The 27,615-nt window shown below is 42.7% G+C and overlaps 1 protein-coding gene across 2 annotated transcripts in view; it reads right to left on the bottom strand.

Moving 5' to 3' along the window:
* LOC120795365 (fibroblast growth factor receptor-like 1) overlaps positions 1-26,521 on the bottom strand; it is a 29,822-nt gene extending 3,301 nt beyond the window's left edge. Inside the window, exons 1-7 of one of the 2 annotated variants that reach the window (XM_040137243.1) lie at positions 26,474-26,521; positions 26,224-26,366; positions 25,326-25,421; positions 8,188-8,460; positions 1,835-1,921; positions 1,218-1,502; positions 150-503 (exon numbers count right to left, since the gene is read on the bottom strand). In XM_040137243.1, coding sequence (XP_039993177.1) covers positions 150-503; positions 1,218-1,502; positions 1,835-1,921; positions 8,188-8,460; positions 25,326-25,410 — 1,084 coding nt within the window. In that variant the 5' untranslated portion in view covers positions 25,411-25,421; positions 26,224-26,366; positions 26,474-26,521. Of the gene's footprint in view, positions 1-149; positions 504-1,217; positions 1,503-1,834; positions 1,922-8,187; positions 8,461-25,325; positions 25,422-25,623; positions 25,759-26,223; positions 26,433-26,473 lie in introns of those variants that run through there. The other variant, XM_040137244.1, reaches the window with a different exon arrangement.
* Positions 26,522-27,615: the final 1,094 nt, after the last annotated feature.

Below are 27,615 nucleotides of genomic sequence, written 5' to 3'. Positions count from 1 at the left end.
ACTGTGTTCTGTGCACTAATGTTAATCTTAAAAATATACAAACAGATAGCACGGATCCCTGTCCAAAGCGCTGATTTGTTGCTCTGGAGTGTGCTTGTAACACTGCTGAGGCAGTGATACACTGTAAACAGACATTGTCCAGGCCTCACCTGGCAGCACAGTGAGGAAGGCGCTGCGGAAGCTGTAGCCCATTGTGTTGGCGCCTAAGCAGATGTACATGCCAGCGTCCTCCTCCTTGGCGCGGGTAATGAGCAGCTTGTTGAGGTAGGAGCCGTCGGGCCTCGACCACACCTCTCCCGTGGGCAGCACCACAAATCGGTGGTCCCCCACCTCAATGGTGGAGTTGTAGCGGCTTTCCTCGTTGGACTCCACGCGTTTGAGCCACTGAATGACTGGCTTAACATCACTCCTCACTTTGCACTGGAATGACGTGGTGCCTCCGTAGTCCACCGTCGTGTTGACTGGGTGAGTGCCCGTCAAAATAGGCTTGGAGTTTGTCCTCTCTGCATCGATACATAAAGAAAAACTGTCAGGAAACACACACAGACATCTTTTGACATGACAGCCCTTCTGCGGATAGAAGAGGTCTTAGTTGTCTGTACCGTTATTAGCCTCGGGCTTAGAACTTATAATTGACAGAGAGGGAGGAATACCACATGTAACACAAGAAGTATGTGTGATTAGTTTCCTCTCGTTCTTTGCTCCTGGTTGTACAGCACACATTGCTCATGGGAAGGGGGGGGAGTAGTGGGTCTGGCAGACAGCTGGGCTTTAATCAGCTCCAGATTGGGTGGAGGGTCTCTGAGTTGAACAGCCTCTCTCTCTCTCCCCCTGTGCAAACACCAGGGCACAAGCCCTCACTCTCAAGGCCTGCTTCCTCAATATGCTTCTCATATACATGATTACACAAGCACATTCATCATGCAGCAAGGATACGTAAAAGACCTGCTGATCGCAATCAGACGTCAGGGGTAGGTAGATCAGAGAGGAGATTTTTGAAAGGTTACAGTTCTTCCTCGCTCAAAATCAGACCAACTATTACAGTAATTACTCTATTTTAATTTCTCCGCAGCAATGTGCAAAATATCACAAAAGTGATCCACACAAACAGCAGTAATCACTTAAATTAATTTGCTTTACATCATCCGTTAGCACTAGTTTTTCCAGGTGAACATGTTCGGTATGTGTACAGCTCAGCCTCTCTCTGAGATACTCACGTATGACCTCAACTTTATACGTGGCGTTGATTTCCCCTGCCCGATTGGAGACCCTGCAAGTGTATCTGCCGCTGTGCTCTGGAGTCAGGTTCCTCAGACTCAGAGTCCACTTCTTCTGACGGCCCTCACCGACCTCCTGATCCGTCAGTGGCCTGTCGTCCTTCAGCCACACGATGTCCGGTCGGGGGTTCCCGCTGGCCGTGCATTTGAGCCGCACTGAGCTGCCAACGGGGCGGGCTATCACCCTCTTCCTCATCTTCGCGGGCTGGGTAAAGCGGGGACGCACTTTGGGGGTTAAAAGAAGAAACATGGAGTTACTTTATTTTCATGGCTCCAGTGTAGATCAACCCTATTAATTTATACCGACTTTTGGAATCAATCTGCAATTAAACTACACAACAACAGTGTAACTTTGACAAAAATTAAATGCAGACTTGACACTTGGCTAATAGATTTTCATATCGTATGGAGATTAATAGGGCTCAATGGCTGCCTTAATGAGCAAAAAAAAAGGGAAAATACATTCAAAAATCTAAGAAAACAGCAGCATATAATGGCCCTTTCATTTAACCTTTACCTGCAGCACTGATAGAATGCCAAGCAAGCAGAGCTCTTACCAAATTTGTCTGACACACCATCGGTGCCCAGCTCAGACTCTGCTTCATCAGCTGCTCCGGGTCCAGTTTTGTCAGAACCTGAGTCTTCTGTTAACACAGCAGCACAGAACGGTTGAGGGCCAAACAAAACAGCGAGGTGTGTATTCTTTTGTTATTCAGATGAAACAAATCATGCAGAAAATGATTCCAACTAGTGTAGAAATAGTAGTGTGGCTGCATTTAAACAGCAGAAGATAAAGGCCTTAGAAACTAACAAGAAGGGTGATGGTATTGATTATAATCTGACTTAAGTTGTATAAAGACACACATGTTCATTTGAACTGATGACACCACACAGCTGCTGTCAATTAGAGACTTCATAAAACAAATTTTGTGTTGTAGACCAGATATTAAACTTCCACAATATGGCAGAATAATCTTAGGTCAAGGTCTATTTACTAGGTTTCTGCTGAGATGTCAACCGCATCTCAAGCTCCAGAAAAAGAAACAAAAAGCTTTCAACTATAGCGGGTTGATTCACCCCAGGTGTACTGCATAGGGGTATATTTTATCTGAGGGATCCTAGAATAATAATTTATTATTAGCCACATGTTTCTAAAATTACTGTACTGTAAATGTATTTCTCAAATTACAGGGCAACATCGATGCCAGAGTGATATTGTAGGTGTGTGGCTACTTTCCAAGCCTGTTTTAACTTTGCATTGCTATCCCATTCTTAATATTTGACTGTGTCAGTGTTATAGTTCTTATGGCAGTGACCCAACACCAAGCAGTCACAGCAAAGTGTTCTTGGCTCCCTCTGAGTAAATTTAGCATTTATAGGTAGGCTCCTCTGTGCGGGGTGCCTGTTCGCAAATGCTGCTAGCATTTGGAAGTAACATGATCAGTTTTCATAAGCACAGCTCCAGGAGACAGCTGTGGAGTTTATGTCATTGGCTGACATCATGCCGTGGCGCTAAGACGGGGCTTAGAGAAAATAAAATGAGTGAAACCTAATCGACAGCTTGTGATGCGCGATGAGTTAAGCATTGATGAATTAACAGAGCAGATCGGGTTCCTCGCCAATATCTGCCACTCTGTGCAGGAGGAGACATTAAGCATATGATTACTGAAGAGGGGCGGCTGTTAAATGATTTAATATGATACTGCTGAGGTGTTGGGTCACATTAGATAAGGCTGTCTAAGTCTTTTCAGAGCATTTCTAATAAACTTACCAACCAGAAGTCAAGCGATATATAGAGACAACATCACTATATAAAGGCCTAGTTAACTCTATGTTTTAATAACATCCAAAAGGAAAAACTACCAGCCAGTTCTGTGCCTTTCATATCTCGTTTTGATTTCTGGTTCAGTGGAGCCTCATGTTCGATTTTTCTAGATGAGGTTTGGCACACTTGATTCCCTCTCAGGGTTTGATTGGGTCAGGTAAAGAGACCAGATGTGACTTCTAACCCCCTCGTTGTGCCTCCCTCTGAGTCCCCCCGAAACCCTCAAAGCTCTCTAGGGTTCTCTGGGTACAAACCCTCCTTTGTTTGTCCCCTGCAGCACCAAGCCCAGCCATGATGTCATGGCTATTTGAAGGGGTTTAACTGGCCAACTATAATAACCCATTCCTTTAAAAAACAGCCTCCACTGGAAGAAATATTTCTCTGTTGCTCACTTTGGCTCTCCACATTCCTCCCGGTTCCTGAACCTCCCAATCCAAACAGAACATGGTCCCACACTGCCGGGGTTTTCTTTTTACTTTTTTTTCCTGAATCTATTTCCTCTCTACTTTTTGGCGCTTCTAGGGAACAATGGCGCCTTTTATACATCTGTCCTGCTAAAGCTATCCCTTGCCACTATTGTCTTTATGTATTGTTGACTCACTAGGCTGCAGACAGGGACAAGGTATGGCGTCTCATGGCTGCCATATGATTGTTATTTTTGGAAGATTGAAAAATAAAATAATCCATAAATGAGGAGTGAGTGAGGGGCCTCTAAATATATAAGGGGCTTGTTCATGTGTACTGGAAAGTCAGTAAAAGCTGCAACTTATTATGGAGTCAGTGATCAAACAGAAGTCCTTATATTTAACGTACTGTATGAAATCAAGGGTTCATTATGCAAACGGAAATTCAATTACAAGGGCCGTGATTCAAGTGCATGCTTATGCAAGTAAATGATCCAAATGAAACTATCAGTTTGTTTAAAGTGCAATCAGCCTCCTTCCATAAAACTTGAATCCATTCATGGTCTCGCTACAGTGTTTAGGGTCTGACTCCATCCCCTCCCGCTTCATTCACAAATCCAGCCACAGAAAACAAGTCACTACACACTCTCTCCGCTGGCCTCCTGTGCCAGCTGAATCACAGGAAAAGGCCTGATGATTTGGGGTCACAATGAGCTCCAGATGTTGTTGGGGACATTGTAATGTCCAGGGAAAGTTATATGCAGGGTCCTTGCATCACACTCTGGAAATCTCCAAACAGCTACCACATGTGATCAGTCAAACACGAGGCAGTTTATCCAACCGTTGGCCTGACAACGTCTCTGGAGAGGAGCGCAATGAAAAATGTGCTGCAAGAGCCAACATCTCCATGTAGAAATAATGAGCGATGCCAGCCCCGTATTAGCCCTGTAAAATATTATCTGTGCAGACATAAACATTAAAATCGAGTACTGTAAATTTTAATATGACAATCCCATGTTAATGCTAATAAAGCCCGCTGCAGCCTGAGCAGCTGGGACCGAAGAGACTGTTGCATGTATTGGTCTATCATGGTGGGGGTGCTGGGATGTGATGGGACCAGTTGTCAGGAGACCACCACAAACAGGGCCCAAACAGCCAGCTGGAGGGATTGAGGAGGCGCCATGTTGCACTGACTGACCAGATTCTTCAGATAGCTCAGGGGAGGACAGGCTGTCCACTGGCAGATGGGAAGAGGACTATCTCTCCAGCCGCAATGGAACACCCTCCTCCTCCTTACATCACCCTGCAAAACCCCTCACTCTCACCTCCAATCCCACTCCACGTCTTCGCTGTCTCTTTATCTTACTAACTTTCTTCTTCTCAGTTTCTCTGCTGGGCCCTAGGCAATGTTTAAAAAGTTATGCTCTCCACGTTATGCCTTGAACTTGAACAGCTGCCAGGATTTTGTCGACCCTTTTCCCCTGACCGGCACTATAACTGGCTGCAGTTGCTTCTTGTACTCTTTCACTCTGTGATCCAGTAAAAACAATAAACTGACATGATGGATACTGTATGTAGAGCTGTGCTGGGAGCTACCCCTCATTTACAGTATTTCAAATAAATAAACTCACTCTGATCTCTTTGAGAAACATAATAGGAATCCCAGCAGGTTAACTGCATTCAACTAAATTAAAATGGCTAACAATTAGCAACTTCAACCTTTAAGGAAACTGTTGCTCATGATAATTGCAGACTAATTGGCTGTGCAAGACTGTAAGTATTTTGACAATGAGCCCCACTAATCTTTGTGGCAAAGAGGCAACCAAAATCCAATGCACCCCTGATGGAACAATTATCTATAAAAACAAGCGCTGTGGTGATGGACTGCCAGAATCTAATGGATGACGGACAAGAGAGCAGAAAGAGGGAAAGGGGTGTTCTTGTGAGATGCAGACGGGCTCTTGAGTGCCTATAGTCGGTCTGTCACACAATCACTGTCATCAGAGGGACAAGTAGGAAATGGAACAAACCAGATCAGGATTAGGAATCAGGCCAGAAAGTCTCTAGGTCACTCCTTAAAGGGCAAAAACACTTCTGATAAAAATGTCATGGAAATATGCTTCCAAGAAAAACTTCTGATTGAACTTGCAAATGTATTTTTTCCTAACGTAATCACCAAGTGGGAGTAGAGCAACGCATGCAGTCAGGTTGAGCTGATCTCCTGGCGATCCCGGCCAGCTTCATCACAGCAGTCTTAAACTGTTTTCATTGAAGTCTTATTCCTCACTCAGTTGCACTACAGCAGAAGCCAAAGCAGACAAACTATCTGTAACAGAAACACACCACTGGGAGAAATGTATCAACGAGATTAATTGGCTAATTGTGTGCGCATGATTTGGCCTTAATTTATCTAAATCGTCTTTCTTTATCTCCCAGCTTTAAATCAATATTTAAATGCAAAAATAAATTCCATATGCATGTATGGTATCACTCTCTGCTGCAGAGACAAATACTTCATTTTAAAAAACAAGCTGTCTCACATGTTTAAAGAACACAGCGGTCAGGGAAACCTTTGCAGCCTCCTTTTTTTTCTTTTTTTTTTTGTGTTTGGTCTTGTTCATTCAAACTCTTTCTCAGCTTGGAGAGACTTCTAATAACATCACAGCCGAAACTAATTTTATATTTGTCAGGTTTAAATTAAATAATAAAAACCACCAGGTAGATTCAGTAAATAGTGATCAGGTCGGTAACATTTTACTTTAACCCCATTTTAAGCATTTATAGCATACAAGAATGAGATTTCCTCGTGGGATTTTTTTTGGGATATGCACTATATAAAAACTGAGATTTCAGTCATAGCTATGAACCTCCTGTCAACAGGATAGGTCTTTTCATTTCAATTGATTGTTTACTGTGTCGCTCATTTTCATATGTGCCACTTATATTTATAAGTGTGCCCACATTCAGCGATACATTCTCATATTATTGTATTTATATCTTTTTTCTTCTTCTGGACACTTTTTTGGGTGGTTCCAACCTCTTCCCAAAAAAGTAAAAAGAGCTGAAGAATTAGTTGAGGTTTAAGCATTTTCAGTAATTCGGTGTTTACACTTCAGCTGACACTTTTCAGTTTATACAATGGATTTGGCACATTCTAGTTTCTTTAATTCGCTTGTTTCCTACACCATGTCTCATGATAATTTCTACTCTTACCACCCTGAAATGATGTAAAAATCTACTTACTGCTATGTGTCAGTATTTTCTTAAAAACTCAAATGCCCCGAAGAATCCTGATCTCCTTCTTCTGCTTTGATGAAAATATCTGCTGACGTATTTTGCTGCTTTTTTGAATCTGGACGACCCCTATTCATGTCTCGACTCAAGTGAGTTTACCTTTGAAGTTTACTTAAAGTTTCCCACTCGAAAGAAGCTTCATTTACTTTCTGCAATGAAAAATCATTAAACAGACATACTCCATCGCATCAAATAGAAAACGAACCAAAAATTCTGACAGTATCCAATCAGAAAACTGAAACCACCTTAAAAATGACAGTACTGGGTTATCCATCACATAACTGATTCTGAATATGTTCCATTTTGAAATATATAACGATGTCTGACCTTGACACTATATAGCACAACTGCTGAATGAACATTGACATTACAGCTGGCTCCTTGCCTCGATCTCCAACCTTTCATTTTAGCACAATCAGCAGGCACCCTCTCTTTTAACTCAACGACAACTTCATTTTGAGGGAGCCTAAAATAAACTTTGGCCCTGTCTATTCCCATCTCAAGAGCATGCTTTATTATAACAAGCGCTATTTTCTGAAGTGCTCTGTGCTTTCCACATCTGCCTGATTATGGCTCTTCTTCTGAAGCATGGCTGTCACAAGACCAGGCTGTAACCCCGCCTCTGAGGAGAGAGAGTGCAGACTCTGGCCCTAATTAGGCATCTTAGAGTAATTAGACTAAACACAGCCTTCACGCTCCACTCTGCTCATTCATCATGCTCTGCCCTAGCGCAGAGGAAATGCACTGTATGCACATGCACAAACGAGTAACACACGTGGTCAGACTGCGCTTAATCCTCCAGGTCCCAGTCAAGAGCTGTGTGAGACTCTGAAGTCAAAATGGCACTATTACGCTGAATGTGTTCCTTATTGTGGAACTACAGACCTCCTGCCTCCACAGAGCGTAGCCTAAGGAAAAGGAAGAGCTTGAGATCCAATTGAGTCACAGAGGATGAAGTAGTATGAAACAATATCCCGTGCCGCTGTTGACTTTGGGCAGGCAGAGGTAGGGGCTGTAACACATACAATAGATGAGAGGATCAAGCACTAAACCTTCATAAATCCACTTGTTTTAGACCTAGACCTCTGTGAGTGATGCTGTCTTTTAACATTTGAACTGTGGTGAGATTTTTGACTGCAGGGAAACTTTATAAATTTGGCCTCTAAACAGTACTGTGGAAGACGATGTGGTCTGACTGTACAAATCAGAGCCTGACTCACTGACACAGCCTGGTTTTAATTACTGCTCAGGTGACGTGATGTTTAATAGATGCTGAATTAAGCTCGAATTCTTAACAAGAGTGACACATTTTACAAAAATCAATGATCTCATCTCAGGAAACCAGCACAAAAACAGGTTATGCAAACTGAATTCCATCTGCACTCACCGATGACGATGAGGGTGTAGTTGATGTTAACGCTACCGAAGCCGTTGGTGGCTTTGCAAATGTAGGTGCCCGTGTCATCTGCCTCAACCTCCTTGATCTTTAGGCCCATGCGAAGGATACGGAAACGGATCCAGCCGCTGTGGATGTTGCGCCCATCTTTGGTCCACATAATTAGGGGTGGAGGGTCTCCTTCCACCGGACACGGCAGCTTGGTGGCACTCCCTAACCGAGCTGTCTGTCTGTGAGCAACCTTCTCGGACACCCGTGGAGGTCCTGAGGACACACAAACACAAAGGAAAACAAATCATGTGGTTGACTCTGCAGCCCACAATAACATTGACAATGGGTTTCTGAGGCTGATAAATAATTTGAAATAGTATACCACATCTTAAACAATTTTCGTGCCAAAAAAATCAGAAGTAGGCAGTTATTCAGCAATTCCCAAGGATTTTATTTTTTTCATGATGGAGCTGACAATAAAAAAAAAAAAACCCCATCTACGCCAGGGATTCCCACCCGTTTTGACCTATGATCCCTAAGACAAAACAATGTCTACTTGCAACCCCTCATCACAGATTGCAAACATCTTCATACCACATAACCTGTGGCAACACAATCTTACCACAAGGCTGATTCAGTAGCTGTTCTGGACATTTCATCTCCACTTGTATGCCAGCGTGGATGAAAAGTCCATGACGAATGTAAATTTGAACATGTACATTTCCATGAAAAAATGGGCAACTCCACCTGCTGATTAAGACTGCATAATATAATCAAAAGATCCAGGACAAGCACTGAATGGACCTTGATGGTAGAGACTATTTTGATGGTTCAAGAATGAACTTCGTTTGACTCTCGGTGTATTTTTTATACTTTCCTCTTCTGTTAATTATCTTGTGACCCGTTTGGGGAGTCCTAAACCCACAGTTTGGAAACAAATGATCTAGAGCGCCATACACCAAACCTCAAGGTGGGTTAGCAGCTTACGGAAACCACTCACCTCACATATTAAGTGACAGGGAAAACAATGGGATGCAAACATTAGGCACATCAGTGGGAAAATTACTTTACAAAATCAGCATGATTGAGCAACCGAATAAATGCATAAACCGCAAGGAAACTGTCATTAAAAGTTTTAGTTTTAATGTAGTTTTGGTAATAGGGAACCTCCTTTATACAAAACAATTTTTTAAAATATCAAGTTAACCAATAATATGTTTAGTTTACTAACCAACACTGCAAACCACGTTCTTTTGGATATCAGAGTATTTACAAGTAGACATTTTACCTACCCTATAGCGTACCTTACAAATGTATTGAAATCAAGAAAAATTAAATAAAATATCTGAATCCTGACTAAACGCAGCCCTAAAAACAGCGTGGTAGTGGTCAGATGGTATGAAATAGAGGTAATTTGTCATCTTTTTGTCTGATTACCCAGAAATGTTGAAACCAGATTGTAATAATTGGACAAACCCTGTTGTCCACTGCCTGCACAGAGAGGGTGAAGTGTTCTGCCTCTGGTTTTGCGTAGCGTGCAAGAGATCAAAGCGATGAGGGGGGCGGGTCACAGGGAGACGGACAGCAGCCTGTTCTCCCTGCTCTTAATTGGCTCGGGTCTGCTCCCTCAGATCTGGTGAAGTGGAGCGGGCCAAAACTCCCTGTGATGGTGTTAGGAGGCCTGCGCCGCTGCCCACACAGCACAAAGCGTTCAACTAACCCCCCACTGAAAACTAAACAAAAACCCCTGAAATACTGAGCACACTAGACACCGAAGAGAAACAGATTGGTGGAGGGGAAAAGGTGGAGGAAATGCAACCAAACTGCATAACTGCAACAGCCCTCAAAAGTACACAGAGCACTGTCTGTGCCTCAGAACAAATGGCTGGTCTGGTAGCAGTAAAAACAATGGGGAGGGTAAGTACACATGGCCTCTCCCAACACATACATACACACACACTCAAACACACACGCGAAGTCACATTCCTTTGGTGCATTTCACACATATGGTAAACAAGAAGTTCATTATACTGATAGGGTTGCAGTGGGGGAGGTGACACAGGTAACTCCATCTGGTCGTTTTATCCTTCACATTGCCAACAGATGTATCTCAGTTGCAGGTACAACATCTGGGCTGCTGTGCTGGTGACCTCAGATGTAAACAAAGGTGGATACACTCATATTTTGTAAAAAAAAAAAAGAAAAAAAAAGAGAAGAAGAAAAAGAAAAAAAAAGAAGATTTATATGTCATTCCACAAAATTCAGTAGAAAATGATGAATGTTGTGAGCGGAAAACCAACGAAAGCTTCCTTCCTTTTTGTTTCTATGTCTTTACCAGCCATGCATGCACACACACACACAGAAACTCAGAGTTTTCCTTCCTCTCTGTGGATGGCCTTTCCTGGTCCACAGCATGCACAGGAAATTGGAAGTGTCATTGTTTATGTCTGTGGAGAAAACGCAACCGCAGTCTTTTTGGCTGTTGTCAGCTGGCCCATATCTCACTTCTCTCCTACCAGGAACGCAGAACAGAGGCGCTCACTGTTTCTACTCTGCAGACTCTGCTTTAGGATCACAAACAGGTCACAGGGTTGGCTTGGTGCTGCTGGGGCTCATATGGACTGAGTTGATCCTAAAAGACTGAACCGCCTTGTAAAAATATAAATACATTTCTGCCAAATCTTGAACAAATATGCTTCAGTTATCTCTTCTGACTTATGGTCCCACAAGCCACTCAGCCATGTGTTCCTTCTGGTTTAATGACATGCAGACTGACATATAAAACAAGGCCTGATTCATGTCAAAGGTTTAGTTGAAGCAAAGTGTCAAAACACATTGACTCTACATAGGTACAGCTTCTGTCAAACAACGACATTTCTTGAGAATTATATACTTCTGGGGAAAATAAAAACAGATAGGGGAACATCTGAATGGTCTTTTCCATATGTAAAAATATACAGCAGTGCACTGCAAAACCTATGTAGTGTTGTATGCAGAGAATTCAATGTTTATTGTACACTCCTCATGTGGAGGACCCTTCTTCTTTTAGTTTTTTTGTTATGGTCAGACAACTTTTGATTAGTGGTGTTGGGAAACTTTGGCTAGATTAGCTAGGTTTGGTGCACTGTGATGTCTTAAGGAATTGTTTGACGTTTTGGAAAATATGCATATTCGCCTTCTTGCTGAGAGTTAGATAAGAGTGATAACACTCTCCATTCTGGAAAATATAAAGCTACAGACAGCAGCCGGTTAGTTTAGCTTAGCACAAGGACTGGAAACGGAGAAACAGTTAGTTAGCTTGGTCAAAAGCAAAGTGGATTTTATTACCTTTGAGCAGACTTTGTGCTAACCATGCTTCTTCTGGCTTTGGCCTTATATTTACCATACAGATGGTAAATATAAGTGGTATCTTCTCATCTAACTAACATTCGACAAACATACAAACAAACAAATATGTAAACAAGCATATCTTACAAAATGGCAAAAATATTCCTTTAAGTGTGATAAAGGTCTATGTGATCTTGAATTTGTGTTATTCAGGTCAACTCCAGCTCCCAAGCTTTTTGGCTTCATAAACTAAAATGCTTTGGCTGGTGTTCCAAGCTCAAGGAATGTGCAACAAATGATTTCCTCCCTCCATCTCTGCTCCTAAGAAAACCTTTTGAAGTCCTTTTTAAAAACAAGGCATGAAAAGGTGCTGAAATCAAGGACACCGTCTGAATAACTTAATAACTATTTGTGCTGTGTGCATGACCACCATCCTTTCTTCAACAGGGACTCTCCTCCTCCTCCATCTCCTCCTCCTCCTCCCTCTCAAGGACAGGTTCTCTTAACCTTGGGGATGAAAGCTCTGAAACCACACAGAAGCCCTCTATGGCAAATCCATCTCTAATAAAAGGGGAATTATGGCTTTATCAGCTTGATTGTAAAATATACAGCCCCTAAACGTCCGAAATGCAACATGTAATCACACCATACTATAAGTAAAATGTACTGTGGCTGCACTTTTCTCTGCTTTTAAGCTTCAGTCTTCTGAGGCTCTCTCCTGGTTGCTGAACTTACCATTATGATTCAGAGGGTGTGATGACTGGGAATCTGCCAAATTTTCGACAAACTGCTGAGCATTTCAGAGTGTTTACTCAAATTGTTAGAATTGTTAGGTGCTCTGTAAATGGAAAATGATACACATGACCATATGGGCTTTCCCGTATTGCAGCGTTGGTATGGCGCTCCTTATTAAAGCCAAGCTCCATGTGTGAATGGAATCTTTCATAGCACAGGAAGAGGAGGAGGACGCCTGGCGACTCACAGAATTAGCTCTGTTTTTCTTTGTGCAATTTGGTGGTGGATAATTTTAAGAGAAAAGCGCACATTCAATAAGAGGCATTCTTGTGATTCAGACTAAATATAGTCATTTTTATGAAACCTTGTGAGCAGGTTAATGAACCGTTGATCTGACGTACAGGCATCCGTGGGGGGAAATATGTTAGGAGATGACAGAATGCAAGTGAAGGAGAAAGAGGAACACAGAAAAAAAAATTAAAGACTACAAAGGCTGCCAGGATTGAGCAATGATCAGATGTGCTGGCACCTCTCACCTAATTTGTTTTCTCTTTTACAAAACACCTGTGGATTTGTAATGATGCATACACGCATTTTTCTTCCCATACAAAGTGCTTTGGGTTTTTTTTTTGTCATTGCAAACATGTCAATAAAGGGCTGGTTTGGCTGATGACAGCTGCTCCAATAGCAAACACCTGGAACTTAACCAACCACAATGAGAACTTGATAATGAACGCAACACAGTCTGCCCAATACAGAACATAGTAAGTCAAACAACACTGTAAAAAATCTTCTAATAAAAAGGATTTGGGCTTTAATCCCCAGCCAACTGCAAGAAATTCTTATGAATCAAAAGGCTTTTGCACGCTGCCAGACTGTAATGATTCATTACTTAGATAAACACTGATCTGAGTGAATGTGTCTTCAATATGCAGTATTTACATAAAGGACAAGAAGCAGAGAGACAGATAGAAGCTGGAGAATGACTCCTCCTAGTCAGCAGCACTGTGTTAGTTCAGCAGACCGTACAAGAGCAGACAGACCCCTAAAATAAGAGAGGAAGGTTTAATGGAGCCTGTGCTTCCAGGGAAATAGTCTATCATGCGTCTCTTAGAATCTCAGGAGCAATTGTGCAGATCCACAAAATGGATGGGAAAAAAGTAAGTAAAGTTCAAGGAACATGAGAGGGAAGATAGATATGCGCACACACAAAAAAAAAAAAAAAAAAAAAAAAAAATTTACATGAAAGCTAGAAACCAAATCCAGGGCCGGTGACTTCACTTGAGACTGGAAGAGCTGGTTGAAGGCGAAGGTGAGGCAGACACTGCCGCTCAGGGAGTGTGTGAAAGGCCAGAGCTTCTGTTCAGAGCCTGCTGCTTCGCTTAGCTATACATTTCACTAGCTGTGATAAAAATCGGCATATAACAGTTGGGGGGGGGGGCAACCTTGGCAATTCAAGAAAGGAGGCAAGGTGAGTTGAGCGAGAGAAGGGGGAGGGGGCAGCGACAGGGTGAAAGGGGACGGGATATGCAGAGTTGCTGTAGAGGCTGTTCTGACAGCAGCGGGGCAGCGGATGGTGAAGAATGCCGTCTTTTCTTACCCCTCCAGACATCCTGGCCAGCAACCTCACCCTGTGTGGTAATCAATACCTGTTATTTTCCCCTCTTGGCTTTCCAATCAATAGATAAGAGCAGGGTAAGACCAGCCGGGACAATGGCTCTTTATTTGGTACCATCTGATGTGGGCTGAATAGCAACTTCTTCGGTGGTGGGAATGGTACAGGAGAAGCTATTGGGTGACATGATGGAAACAGCAGGAGGGGGTGGAATAAAAAGAAAGGGGTAAAGAGAATAAGATGCTCTAGTTGATCTATCTGATTAAAGCAGAATCACTGAAATAACATCACTGCTTGTTTTCAGTGAATCATGAGTGCATCTGCTTCCTTCACTAATGGCCCCAGAACAACGGGCTCCTGCCGACTCCTCATCAAAAGAACAGGAAAGAAAAAGAGAGAAATTACTCCAGCGTCATAAAGCTTCTGGAAACATCTCCATCACGCGGCCAACCCTTAACAGGCCCTACTGTGGAGCCTTTGAACTCTAAGCTGCTATATTTCATTAAACTTGACTGCCTTCTCCCGGCCCCAGCTGCCTCTGTCGGGGAAAAGGAGCATGTGTGTGAGGGTGTGTTTTTGAGGACTTCCTTACTACTTTCATCTGCTGTTACAGTGCAACAAAAATCCAGGCTACACCCACATAAATATTTGTTTGTTTGTCAGTAAACTGGTCAAAGATGTTATTTTTCTGAATATTGGTCATCATTTTCACAGAGGTGGGCCACCTCGCCTGAAACAAAGACTATCACCATAAATATAAAAAATAAATACACTTTTATTAAAAAGGACATTACCATTCAGGAAGACTACTTGACACTGCAAAGTCCATATATTTAGTAAGTGTGGCCATTGTTTAGGCCATTTTCTACTGACTAAATTGATCACAACACAAAATCTGTCAGGACCCAGGCTGCTTACTAACTAAGATAACAATTTCCTGGGAGAAATCCTTCACTGTATAATTTATTGATATTTGATTTTGTGAAAGGCCTCTTTTAATTCAGGTAACGGACTTTCCATAAGGTGTCTGCAGTTTTCCATATTTCCACAAGCATGAAAAAGTATGGAGTCTTCTTTATGGAAAGTCCTTAACCTGAATTAATAGAGACCTTTCATAAAATTTGTTTTACAAGTGGCTGTTTTGTCTTTTTACTGGATAGTGCATACAAGATGCAGTGAAACAGTTCATAGCCTGCTTTTCCAGCAACAGCATGGTCATTTTCTTGTGGGCATTTTCTTTTGAAAGTGGTCACTTTTTTAGGCTATTATCATTAAAATTGCTTTCATAGAGTCTTCCTTTCCCTGGTAAAAAAATAAAACTCTGGTACATTACAGTATTTCACTGACTTCTGTTGTCCAGATTGGGGTGGGTAGGAGGGGTTAGTTCATGCTTCTTCTTTTTCATAATTTATTTCGTAATGTTTTGTTTTTATAAGGCTAAGGCTGGTGATATCCTATATTTTTTCTTATAATCAAGAAATTCCATGAAAAGATTCAGAACAGTAAATTGATCCCACTCACATGTACCGTCTGTGTCGCCGAAGCCAGAAAGAATTTATTCTTCTATTACTCTACTATTAAAAAAAATCTTTGAACGTGGAATGAGTATGAGAATTTCCAATCCAAAAATATAAATATAAGCCTACAAAAAACATACAAAAACATTCTGTCATTGTTTCTTAGGTAAAGACAAATACAGACTCTTTTTCTCAAATATTCTCAGTAAATAGAAAACACTAACACATTAATTCAGTGGCATAACTTGTGAGTCAGTAAGTCACTGGTCTTGCCCTGTCATACAGAGTGCACAGTGAGTGGCACTCTAGTCGTTTTATCTCACTCCATTAGGCTAAGGCCTGGTGCACACACAGGGGCTGAGTGTGTGCTTAGGGCAACTTATCAGGAAGGAGGCAACGGGAGGGAGGCTGAGAGGAGAGAGAAAGGCCAGATAGAGTGACAGACAGAGACAGAGACAGTGAAAGAGGGGTCAGAGGAGGGCAGAGAAAGAAAATGAAGCCAAGGAGAGAGAAGTAGGGTGAGGGTTAAAGAGAGGAGAGTTGATTTAGAGAGTGGCAGGGAGCAGAGGATAAGATGGCAGAGAGGCCTCCTTTAACACACAGCTCATAAGGAGAGGAGGGCTGCACGGGGGAGTGAAGGGGGATTAGGTGGGCCCAGGCGGCAGTAACCAGGAATCCTAACAATCTCACACCCCACTCCCTGGCCCAGGCTCGGCCTCTGCCACATGACACACTCAACAGACTTTCTCTCGGCAGTACAGCGCAGGGCATCGACAAGCACCTGTTTATTACTGTCTGTCTAATATGTTTGGAGATTGACCCACCACTTGCCACTGAGAGGGACATTGTGTGAGCACTCACACGTTTGGCTGCTGTGGATAGTCTGTGTATTGTCTATTATTTTCTCTCACACTCACAAACACACGCAGATATAGGTAAGTTTAGATGCAACAAAATTTCTCATTATTATCACCCACCTGCCTCAGATAGCAAAGGGCATTAAAGCTCAAACCCCATGATTTAAGATTAGTATTTATCACGTACTGCTTCCTGGTTGGGACCCTCCCAGGTGGTTGCAAGATAAATCTGAGAGTTCTTGAGATGACAAACAGAACCCGAAGGCAGAAAAAACATTTATGCTCCACAATATGACTTTTTTTTGGGATGCACCAATCCAATACCTTCGATCAAAATAAGCGCGGATTTGACCAATCTGCATTAAAGTGTCTTCTTCAGTGTCATTATAAAATTCCCTGTCACCCTAAAAGTCCCTAGCCTCTTGTTATCTTACATAACAATCATTCCACACAGAGGTTTACAGATTTTAAATATGGGAAAAACAAAGCAAACAAAGGTATCAGACTGGCCGATCCCCTGAGTTTAGGTATCAGAATCAGTATTGGTAAAGTTGGACTGTTGCTCCTCTAATCCAGTGGTTCCATTCCTGGGGTTTTGGACACCCAAAGGGTCCCAAAATGATTCAATTAATGTAAGAGAGAGGGAAAGTTTTCTTTTACATAAAATTAAGTTGATTTTTTCTGACTTGTCTCTAATTCTTTGCTTTTTTTTTTTCTTGTGAACTACTGTGGTCGGCCTTGTAAAAATCCTTCAAATGAAACAATGTGAGAAGGAAAACTAACTCTTTGGTTGCACTGCTCATGGCTCATGTCCAAACTAAGACCATAAACTGTGATTAGGGTTCACAAATAGACATTGTTTTATTTAAAAGGGATAGAGGCCAAAAAGGTTGGGAACCACTGCTCTAATCTTTGCTTTACTAGTGAATTACTGAATAATTTTACCTTTTGAGGGCCTCAAAAATCATTAAAATACAGAAAAAAACAGAGGGAAAGAAGGAGCGCCGATATGATATCCAAGTTTCATTTGGATCGGTACTTGATAATTTTTTTTAAATTTTTTCAACGATTATAATTGGGATTTTCTACAAAACAAATTTTCAAATATTAAATGTTGAGTAACACAAGCAGCCATGTAAGAACTTTTCCGATATCAGAAACTTGTACTTAAATGAGAACTTATCTGATCAAAGACTAAATAAATAAAAGTACAAATTTAAAAAGGATTCAATTTGATTCCAGCTTTCATACTTGACCATTTTCAATACTAAATACCTTTTACTCGGTAAACAAATTGGCCCTCTGTCCCATACACTGTACATATGCAACAGACGATGATTTGCATCGTGGAAGAAGTTGGCAACCACTGCTCCAGATCCAGTTGCTGGACAATAAACTCTGCAGGTCGGTTACACCACCTCCTCATAACAAGAGCTCTGTTTTTGTTGTTTCATGGCCTCCATCAGTCAACAGAGAGGTGCATCCTGCCACTCCCTGGACGCCTCCTCCTTCAACCTTCCTGCATTCCACAGTGGGTAAAAAGTAACTCCAACCTGTTCATTGTGTACAGTTGACACAGTCGGAGTCCAGTCTGGAGGTGCTGAATGAGAGACAGATGTCTTATTAAGTCGAGTCACCGTCGCTCTGCGTTGGTCTGATGTTATACTGACTGGCAGGGAAGCACAGAGGCTGTAAACAGGGCCGTTTTCAGACAGACATGCTGTCACCGGCGGACCAATGTGTGTGGCTCTGTGTGTGTTGCGGTCACATCTGTGTGATGATGATGATGAAGATGGCCAAGCTTGACGCTGAGCAACCCTCACTTCTCTGTCTCCAGAAACCCTACACCAGCGTACAGTCTGAGGATCGGCCAATCTCCATGACACTGGGAAGCGCTTTACACCTGCGCCTTTGTCAACAAGGTCTTTTCAGGAGGGGGCCAATGACAGACTGTGATGTAGCAGGAGTGTTTGGGCAGAATGGAGCAATTCAGACAGGAGCAGGAGGGAGGGAGAGGAGTGGGTGAGGGAAAGAGAAAGGCGGGTGAGACAGAGACGAGACAGAGCAGGGAGAAGGGGGGAAAAACAAGGCGAGACCGGGGGGTGGAGGAGGAACTGGCAAAGCTCTCACTGACAGCAATGGGGCCTCTTGACAATCCAGGAATATTGTCTGAAATCAATCTTTCATCATGGAGCTGTTGAGCCTCTCATTACGATGTGGTACTCGCCCTTTCACAGTGACAATTTGTTCAGTGCTTTCCCAGTTAGCCTTACTGCTCGGCTGTACAAAGGTCACTGCCCTCTATCCATCTGTGTCTGCCAGTCTGGCTGTCTCTTTCTTTGTTAATCAACTGTCCACACAGAGCTATACAGTCCTTTTATCAAGGGGACCTGCACAGAAACAGAGAGCTGATGACCAGAATAGACGTCCTGCTGCAAGGACGTCTGCTACATCATTGAAACTCCATATATCATACTGTCAACTGTTCAGTAAATGAAAAAATACCTTCAAAAATAAAGAGCTAAACTAAGACTAAGAGTCTAGAAGTATACTAGTAGCTGTGCGAGCCCGTACTTACGCCCAGTGGTCCTTTTAGGTAAATGGTAACATGATAATTAACTCTATTTAATTAATGTAATTAATTTAATTAATTTTAATTTAATTAATTTTCACGACAATCAATCAATAAAAACAAAAATATCACCACTTCATGGTGGCGCTAGAAGAATAGTCAGAGGGTCACCAAAGTCAGTAGGATTCATCCAGAGGGGGATATGAACGTCTGCATCAAATTTCAAGGAAGTAAATCCATCTTGGAGTTGTCCAGACATTTCACACTAATACATGGTCTGGAACCATGAACATTTGTACACAATTTGCATCAGTTTGACCTGGTAGAGGTATAGTCAGAGGATCTCTAAAATCATTCAGATTAATCCTCTTGGGAACATAAATACCTGCAGCAAATTTCGTCGCAATCCATTCAATAGTCGTCAAGATATTTTACTCTGAACCACAAATGTCAACCTCAGGGTGGTGCTACAGTAAAAGTCAGATAATCACCAAATCCTAAAAATTAAACAGAAAAATTCGCAAAAAGAACAGTCAATTTAGCTATTTTTCAATCTAGACACACAATAACCTTATGAATGGAGAAGTGCCCCGATCTGCCAAGCTTCTAACTCCCAGTATATCCGGGCTGGGGGCTGATCCAAGGCCCAAACTCACATCTCTGTGCATGAGGAAATCAAATCAGTTTCACTGCATGGTGCAGAATTCCAGTCTGGGATAGCAGTAGCCCTGCTATAAAATATGACAGATTATACTCTTTGCTCCTGCAATGATTTTTCCTCCCTTGTCCCGTTCCACTATTCAAGTCAAAGGGATATATTTTTCCATTCATTACAGAAGCAATGGGTCCCCTGAATGAAAAATCAGGGCCTCTTTTCCTTTTCGCCTGTGCTTCCAGCGTTGAGACTGCTGCTGCTGCCGGAAATGGGTGCAAACAAATTCCATCATGACAGCCTATACGCTTGCAATGAAAACTCCCGTTTTGACGTACAGTGACAAGCAATCGCCCAGACCGGACTCTTTATAATCCTCAATCAATGGGGACAATGCACAAAGAATTTCTCAATGCTCAAAAGAATCCCTAATGAAAAACAAAGTGAAAGTGAAAAAGCCACAAAGCCATGTGGGGTCTCATTGAAGCTCATCGGAGGTGAACTGAAAGGGTGGGTGGGGGGGGACTGAAAGGAGTGTCCAGGGGTGTGCGTCGAAAGCAGTGGAGGCCTCACTCAGAGCTCGTTATCCCAGCCAGTCCCTGGCTCGGCGTGTGTGTGAGGGTTTGAAACCCCCTGAGAGAGGAGGAGGTAGCAGAAAAACAAAGATGGAGAAAACATTATAAGGTGTGTGCATGTCTGGTGTCGGATTATAAAGATGACTATTAACCAACTGCTTCCAAAAAAATCACAAACAGGAGGAAAACAATAAAAGGCTTGATGGCACAGTGAAGTAAAAGAAATAATAATAATAAGAGAGGAGCCTCATCCTGAAATGATATGCAACAGGTACCTCCTCGCTGGCTGATTTGGTATTCTGATATGTCAGCATGAGACTACGGATTCAAGCAGGCTGCGACAAGTACAGCAAACATGTACATACAGTAAGATGGGGCAGATAACATTTCTCCACTTTAAATCAGCCTTTTATTCACTGACATTACAATGACAACTGTTAGACTTGTCCAAACCTGCTCAGTCCAAGCAACATCCTGTGGGCCACCATCACGTTAATACACTATTCTGCAGATATACTTTCTGAGACAACAAAATGTTGTCATGGCAAATATTTTTGCTGTTTTTGTGCAAGGGGGTCAACACCACTGAGAGGGTAGAAGACGCAACAAGCAGCCAAAGCTAGAGGAAAGACACGGAGAAGCAGGGAGAAGAAAAGTGGAATTGGAAGAAAAGTTTTGATTTCTGCACCCCCTGCCTGCAGCTGTATGCAGACTCATGGTCCCAATCATAACTCTACAAGTTAAAATCTACAGGAAAACAAAACCGGCTTCTCCTGTTGAGGGGTGAAAGAGGGGAGCGATTGGAATCGCATCATTTCACTTACAAAAGTGACTGAGTGAACAGCTGTGGAGCCCAAAAAAAAAAGGGGGGGGGCGGCTCTCTCCATGACTTGGCTCCTCAGAAGAAAAAGAGAAAACAGAGCGGGAACTGGAGAAATGAAGGAGGCTTAGAAAGAGGGGTTGCACAAGACAAACATTTCTCACCACATGGGCTGAAATGTTATTGTAAGGTCACTTGTAAGGTTCCAGCGAGGCAGACTCTCACCCCCACCTACAGGCTCGCTTCCAGTTGCTAAGTCCACTCTCTTTCTGGCCAAGGGTGTAACACAGCAACCTGAAGTGTGGAGCCTAAACACTGTCCGGTGTTATCAGATGCTTATTTAACACCAAACGGTTGTCAATTAACACAAATCCATTATCAATATGTTTGGTAAATCGAGGGAAGTCAAACCAGGGAAACATACAAAGTTGATTATGATCTGAATGGTGACAATCTGACACCTACGTGTGCACTTTGTAAACAGTACCATGGGTTTCATGAAAGTTAACAGGAGCAAAAGGAATTCTATTCAAGTGAACCCAAATCCATTCAGCCAGCAGGAAGAGTGTGTGTGGTCTGAAAACACTCCCGGAGCCAACTGCCCAAACAAACTAATGAGCATTGTACACGCAGAGACCTCCGTATAATTCAAGGGGATTTTCTTAAAAAATAGAACAGAAGAAAACTAAATTCTCCTCGTGTATCTGAGCATTAGCATACAGCTAAAGGTGACAAAGACTGGAAACAAACAATGCCTTGTTGCAATTCCACATAAATGCTAATTGAAGTGGCCATTAAAGTCAGTCAATGAGGGGAGTGTTGCTCACAGGGATTATATGACCCTGCTAAAGTAAACACCAACTGACCTCCATTATGACTACTTATCACAGCTACAACCCTTTCCTTTCTTTCCCCTGCGAGGGGTGAAGTCTGACACATTCCTCTCTCTGAATATTTCCTCCTGAACTGACAGGGTCAGCAGTGTGTGCTGATAGATGGGGAACATGGATTGTTCTAGTGTTGGTAACATTATTTCCGTGATAGAAACAGAGGGATCGTAGCAGGAGGAATATTATTTCCACCTGGTTTAGAGGAGGTGGAGTGGGAATAGCGGCTGATATACCTCTGAGGTTTTCCAAATTGCCCTGTGCTCCTTGGATGTCTCATTATCATGGCTTTTCTCGGGGTTATTTCAGCCTGCTTAATAAAACACACACATACATGTATATTCAGACGCACGAAAAGCAGTGCTCATTCACTCTCATAACTTCTTCCCACGCACCTCTAAATGGCAGCGCAACAGTAAAGCGAGTCCCCCGTCTGCTATTTGCTCTAATAGATGGCAAACAAGTCTGGTCTACAGGGATGAGGAGTGTTTAAAATTAATTACTGGTGCCCTGTCCAACCTGGGGGACCGCCACGCGTAATAATCCATCCATTGTTCTCCACCAATGGACCCAGACTCAGTAAATGGGGGCTACGGAGAGCCGAGAAAGGCTGGGTGGGAGTAAAGGTCAGCTCATGCCTTGTTTTAACGACAGCACATTAACTTAACTCACTTCCTTCAACTTTACGTTGGTAATAAATGGGACGAAATGCAGAGAGAAGCAAGGAAAAAGAATCGGACATGTGTAAGAAGAGTGGCAGTCAGTGCTGGTTGTCTGGCTTGGAAAATACAGAAAGTTGAAGAGGTGTTGAACTGTTGCACTGATTAGAGTTGAGGTAGAAGATGAAGGATGTCCGACTTCCCTTGAGTTCTGTTGTGTGCGAAGAAAAACTAAACGTAGCACGAAACTGAAATATTTCTAATACCTAAATGGAGCATTACAGTGCGAGTTGAGCAAGGACTGTAAAGAACATGCTACTCAGGAGCAAAGCCGAGCTTTTTAGGCACAATTCTTTTTTCACCCACCCCCTCCCCCGAGTCTCACAAGCTTTGCCCACCATCCAGAACAACACTGCTGCACCTTCTTACTATTCAGGAGCTATTTTCTAAAATAAGAAGACTTTGGGACATTTTGTTACTGAAAAACTAGCCTTTTTACAGTTGAAGGAAACGGAAAAGTGTCAAGGTGCCAAATGGCCTTGTGATTTTAAGAGCCTTTGGCATACAATTTATCTCATAGTACCTTCTTGTTATGAAACCATGATGTAACTCTGTTATAAAATGTATATTTTCCAAATGGGGTTGCCGGGCAGTTTGAATGCTCTAAACTTCACCAGATGGCTCCAGAGGTGAAGCAAATGTGTGTGGTGTTATAAAACAGGAGTACAGCAGATTCATGTACATGCACAAAAAGACACATTGTATTTGATGCCTGTTTCTAATTAAAATGCATCAAAACACTACCATTCAGCGTGTGAGTGTGTGTGTGTGTGTGTGTGTGTGTGTGCGTGTGTGTGTGTTCATTGTTAGCTAGACTTCATGCATAACGGAGACACCTGGTGCCTCTCTGTTTCTCCCAGGGTGCATTTCTGCAGATCCATATGCCCAGGCTGCTGCATTCCTCAGTTAGTGGAGCCCAGTGGTCCCCAGACCTGTCACCACATTAGAGGCTCTGCTGGGACACATCACTGACCACCTCCTCCAGCTGCTGGGGGTGGCAGAGCACCAGAGTGGGAGGAAAGAAGGCGCTGGGACGGAGGAAGTGTGGGGGTTCCTAAGGGGGGTCTTAAGAAGTAATTCTTGCTTGGCCAGTCGCAAAGTCGCAGCAGTGGAGAGAGGGAGGGTCTATGTGTGTGTGTGTGTGTGTGTGTGTGTGTGTGTGTGTGTGTGTGTGTGTGTGTGTGTTACAAGAGCAGGGGGTCCTGGGTCAGATGTCGCCTGATGACTGACAGCAACAGGCTTAAATTCGTTCACCCAAACTTACTGTCTTTTCAGACGCTTTGTCTGAAATGTTTAGATCAAGGCAGTAAAGTAACACTTCCAATGTGTTTTTACTGTTTCACACATAAGTCAAAGGGGATCTGTCCTTTATAATTTAATTAACATTTGTAACAGATTTCATCCGACACATTTTAACAGCTTTGCTGGCCTTCACTTCACTATAAAAGCACAAGTTTTGAGTTAAAATCCCCCGACTGTATTTCACAGGATGTCAGAGTCAAGCTGCTGCATATGGACTGTAACACTGCACTAACTGTATCACTGCTTCTGCTGGCAAAGAGCTGTGCGATGTTTACACCTCGCACATTGTCAAGCATCATTCAAAATCATCTCACTCAGACTGTCTGGCAACTATATAACTGTCGATGAACTGTTGATCTGTCTGTGCATCTGCAACCACTTTCAGGGAAATTATGAAAAACAGGCTGTGAATTCTTCTTTTTGTCTGATATAAAATCAATTTACAGCCGTCGGACCTCCACTCTCCATCACCCCATCGGATTCCCCTTTGGGTTTCTCTTTCACTGACATCTGTTAATCTGTAAACATGCAAAATTGCCTGTCTAATCTTATTTAGCATTCAAGTTTTGTTTACTTTTGGTTTAGTCGTGCCGTGAAGGCACGGCTGCCATGCTGTGAATGTGGCATTGTCTACAGACCCACAGATCTAATCTCCCTTTCTCAGCCGCAGCCAGCCCCCTCCTGTCTCCTCTACCTCAAACCCTGATAACCACATGCAGGTATCAGACGCCTCTTGAATTCACTTCCACGCTGAGCTGGAGAATAAATAGAGCGCTACGGAGCCTGCGTGTTTTCCCCGGTGCGAGGTCTTCCGGGGGAATGTGTCTGGCTTTCAGTGTCGTGTAGTGTAGTGTCAAGTTTTGCCTCGGTCTTTGACTCATGCCACTGGATTGCATCAGACACGGTTCAGTAGCCAGTGAAATAACAGAAATTGCCTCGACAGTTATTGAAGACCTGTTGACAAGCTCATCGTAGGCTTTCCTTATAAAGCAAAGTATTGATATTGGCACAATAAACAGTGCAGTGAATTGTGGTCAGACTGAGGTCTCCCACTCTCCACTCAGTGTTTCGATGATGAACACACACATACACACACAGGCTGATGTGAGACAGTCCCTTGGCCTGCCGCGGGAGTGCTGGACTCTTACACCGACTTGTGTTCTTTCACCCTGGGAAGCCGATGGATGATGTTTGTTTGGTTTAGCCCTGGTGTATGTGCACACACACACATTCTCGCACACACGCGCGCACACACACAGGCAGCCGTGACTGAAACACACACAAACTGCGGGTAGGGGTAGGCTTGCCCTCTCTCATTCCCCTGCCCTGTGTTGATTTTGGGCTGTGTTTCGAAATTTTTTTTTTTTTACGATTCAGTTTTCCATCTCTTACTTCTCGGTGAAAAAAAACGTTAAGAGCCAATTGAGACTTTCTTCATGCTCACAAGAAAACCAGTCAGTCAACCTGACTCATAATGAGCTATGAATCTGGCGTTGCCTTCCAGGTTTAAAACATGCAATATTAGTAAGAAAGAAAGAAAGTTTGTGGAGCAGCTCTCACCTCTTGCGCAGTCTGTCAGCAAAACAGCCTCAATGATGAACAGCACAATCTTCAGGACACCCATACTGTCCAAAGACAACTTCATGTTCGCTAAATCTGAAAGACACATTGACGCAGTGACTCAGTGTATAAGCACATAACAGGACCAATCCATGGAGAATAATGTTAGAAAAAAAAAATCTTTTTCAAGCCATTTGTGTATACTATGATTTTTTTTTTTTAAATATGACTTGTTTATATAAAATGCATGAGCAATAACATTAGGTTATATACAAGTGATATCAAGGACTTCACTAACATTTACGAAGCTGTTTCCAGGTCACTGATAGACTTTTTCTGGCTGGACAAAACTTTTTTTTTCTTTAGCTGACCTCAGTGGTTCCCAAACTAGACTCCTGGGACCCTTTAGAGTCTGTAAAACAGTCTAAAGGGTCTAAAACAAAGCCAAAATGAAGTAGGTTTAAAGTCAATATCACAAAAATAACAAAACAAAACTGAAAATAAATTCTATTTTAATTCACAATCAGTAAGTTAGTACAGTTACGGGATGTGTGAGAGATTTCCCTCTCTGTCCAGCTACAGTCAGACTCAGTTTGGGGTCTGACTGCGACTTTACATCGGGCTTTAAAGTCTTTTTAGTAAAATTTAAGAAGTCCTGGTTAATCTAAAAGCACAGTCATGTGTGTAGGCTAAATGTTCAAATAGCTAACCAAGATCTTTAATAGCAAACTGTACATGAAATCGTCTCTTGTTGCCAGTTTATCTTAGATGTACTTACAGTAAAAATTTAGTGAAAAAGTTAGTGCTGCTCACCTGCAGCTTGGGCAAGCATGCAAATAAAAGGGGAAAGGTTTTTTAAAAAGGGGAAAAGTTCACTATAAATATGTCGATAACATACCTGGATATTGAATGAATGAAGTCAAACTTGTACTAGCCTCTTGACAGAAATGCTTTTAGCTGAAGTCCGCGTTGAGTCCATGAATCAAAAGTGACAGTGGTCGACTTTTCACCGACCTCTAGCAGACCACTAAACGCTTGTCTCTGAAATAAAATAGCGAATTCAAAGGCCGAGCAGAACCGGACGCTTTCATATAAATCACAACAAAACTCCCATATGTTGGTTGGAAAAAAAAAAAAAAAAAAACAACCTCAGGGCGGTCCAGACTGTGTAGTCGGCTTCGTCCACCAAGTGACTTTTTTCTGGTGCGCACACACAGCGGAGGCTTGTTGTCCGTCCCAGGGCTGCAGCTGCGGGCCAATCACAGCCTGCGGAGGCCGGACGCGTTTAACTCCTCATCTCTCTCTCTCTCACGCACACAGAACCTCCTGGTCACAAAGCCATTATCTCGCCACCGTCAGCTCCGTGTATGAGAAAAAAGGAGATAAGAGCGGCGCAGGGTTGAGAAGGACACCGTGCAAATACCGCTGCGAAATCCAGTTCTTGTGGCTGACTCACTGGGAGCTTATTAGAAGACTTTACCGTTAGTCCCCCACGTGAGATTAAAAACTTCACACAGGGTACGCTCAAGTGGTTATTAATTTACAGCTGGGCATTGCTGACTCAAATCCCCCCCATTACTATTAAAACATTGACTTCAGAATTTGTAAACTGCTGCTGAAACCACGTCTATAATGCAACACTTTCGATATTTAAGGGTAATTACATCAAAATGATATGCTTCGGTTCTGTATCTCCGGCGTGCTGTAACTAACGAATGCCATTGTAATACCACGCCGTGGACATGTGCTGCCACCTGGTGGCCCCCATGGGGATCGGATCAGGTCCCATCACAAATGCAGATTCCCTCGCATGATCCAAAAACTGTTTCAACTCGTCATACGTTAGCAGCAAGCGATGTTTTTGCCTCTTATCCAGTACTGGCAGCTATACCTAATTGTGTAGCCATTTAACAGCAAACACCTCGCAGATATTTTACATTTTTTTATAAATTCTTAGAGAAGGAATCTTTGGGGTCTTTGAAAAATGTCCTGTGCTGTTCCAGTATGTTGTAGTGTAACCCATGTATTTTTTCTTACACGGTCACTCCATCAATTTTGTATTGCATTCCCATAAAGTTAAGGTTTTTTTTTTTTTTTTTTTTCAGACCAGGCATGTCTGGTAAATGCCCACATCTATCCAACTCCTTGCCACAGAAAACAGGCTCTCTGTTATGAATTTGAAATATTTAAGCCCAAGCCAAGATAACCCTTACTATGTGATATTTCCTCACACTTGAGAAAGTTCCCATCAGAGCCACAGAAGACATTACACAACTGTTTTCACAATCTT

This window comes from Xiphias gladius, chromosome 10, assembly GCF_016859285.1.
Source record: "Xiphias gladius isolate SHS-SW01 ecotype Sanya breed wild chromosome 10, ASM1685928v1, whole genome shotgun sequence".
In the NCBI taxonomy this organism is placed as follows: domain Eukaryota; kingdom Metazoa; phylum Chordata; class Actinopteri; order Istiophoriformes; family Xiphiidae; genus Xiphias; species Xiphias gladius.
Note: the sequence above shows the minus strand (reverse complement) of the source record. Positions and strands in the feature narration are given on the sequence as shown.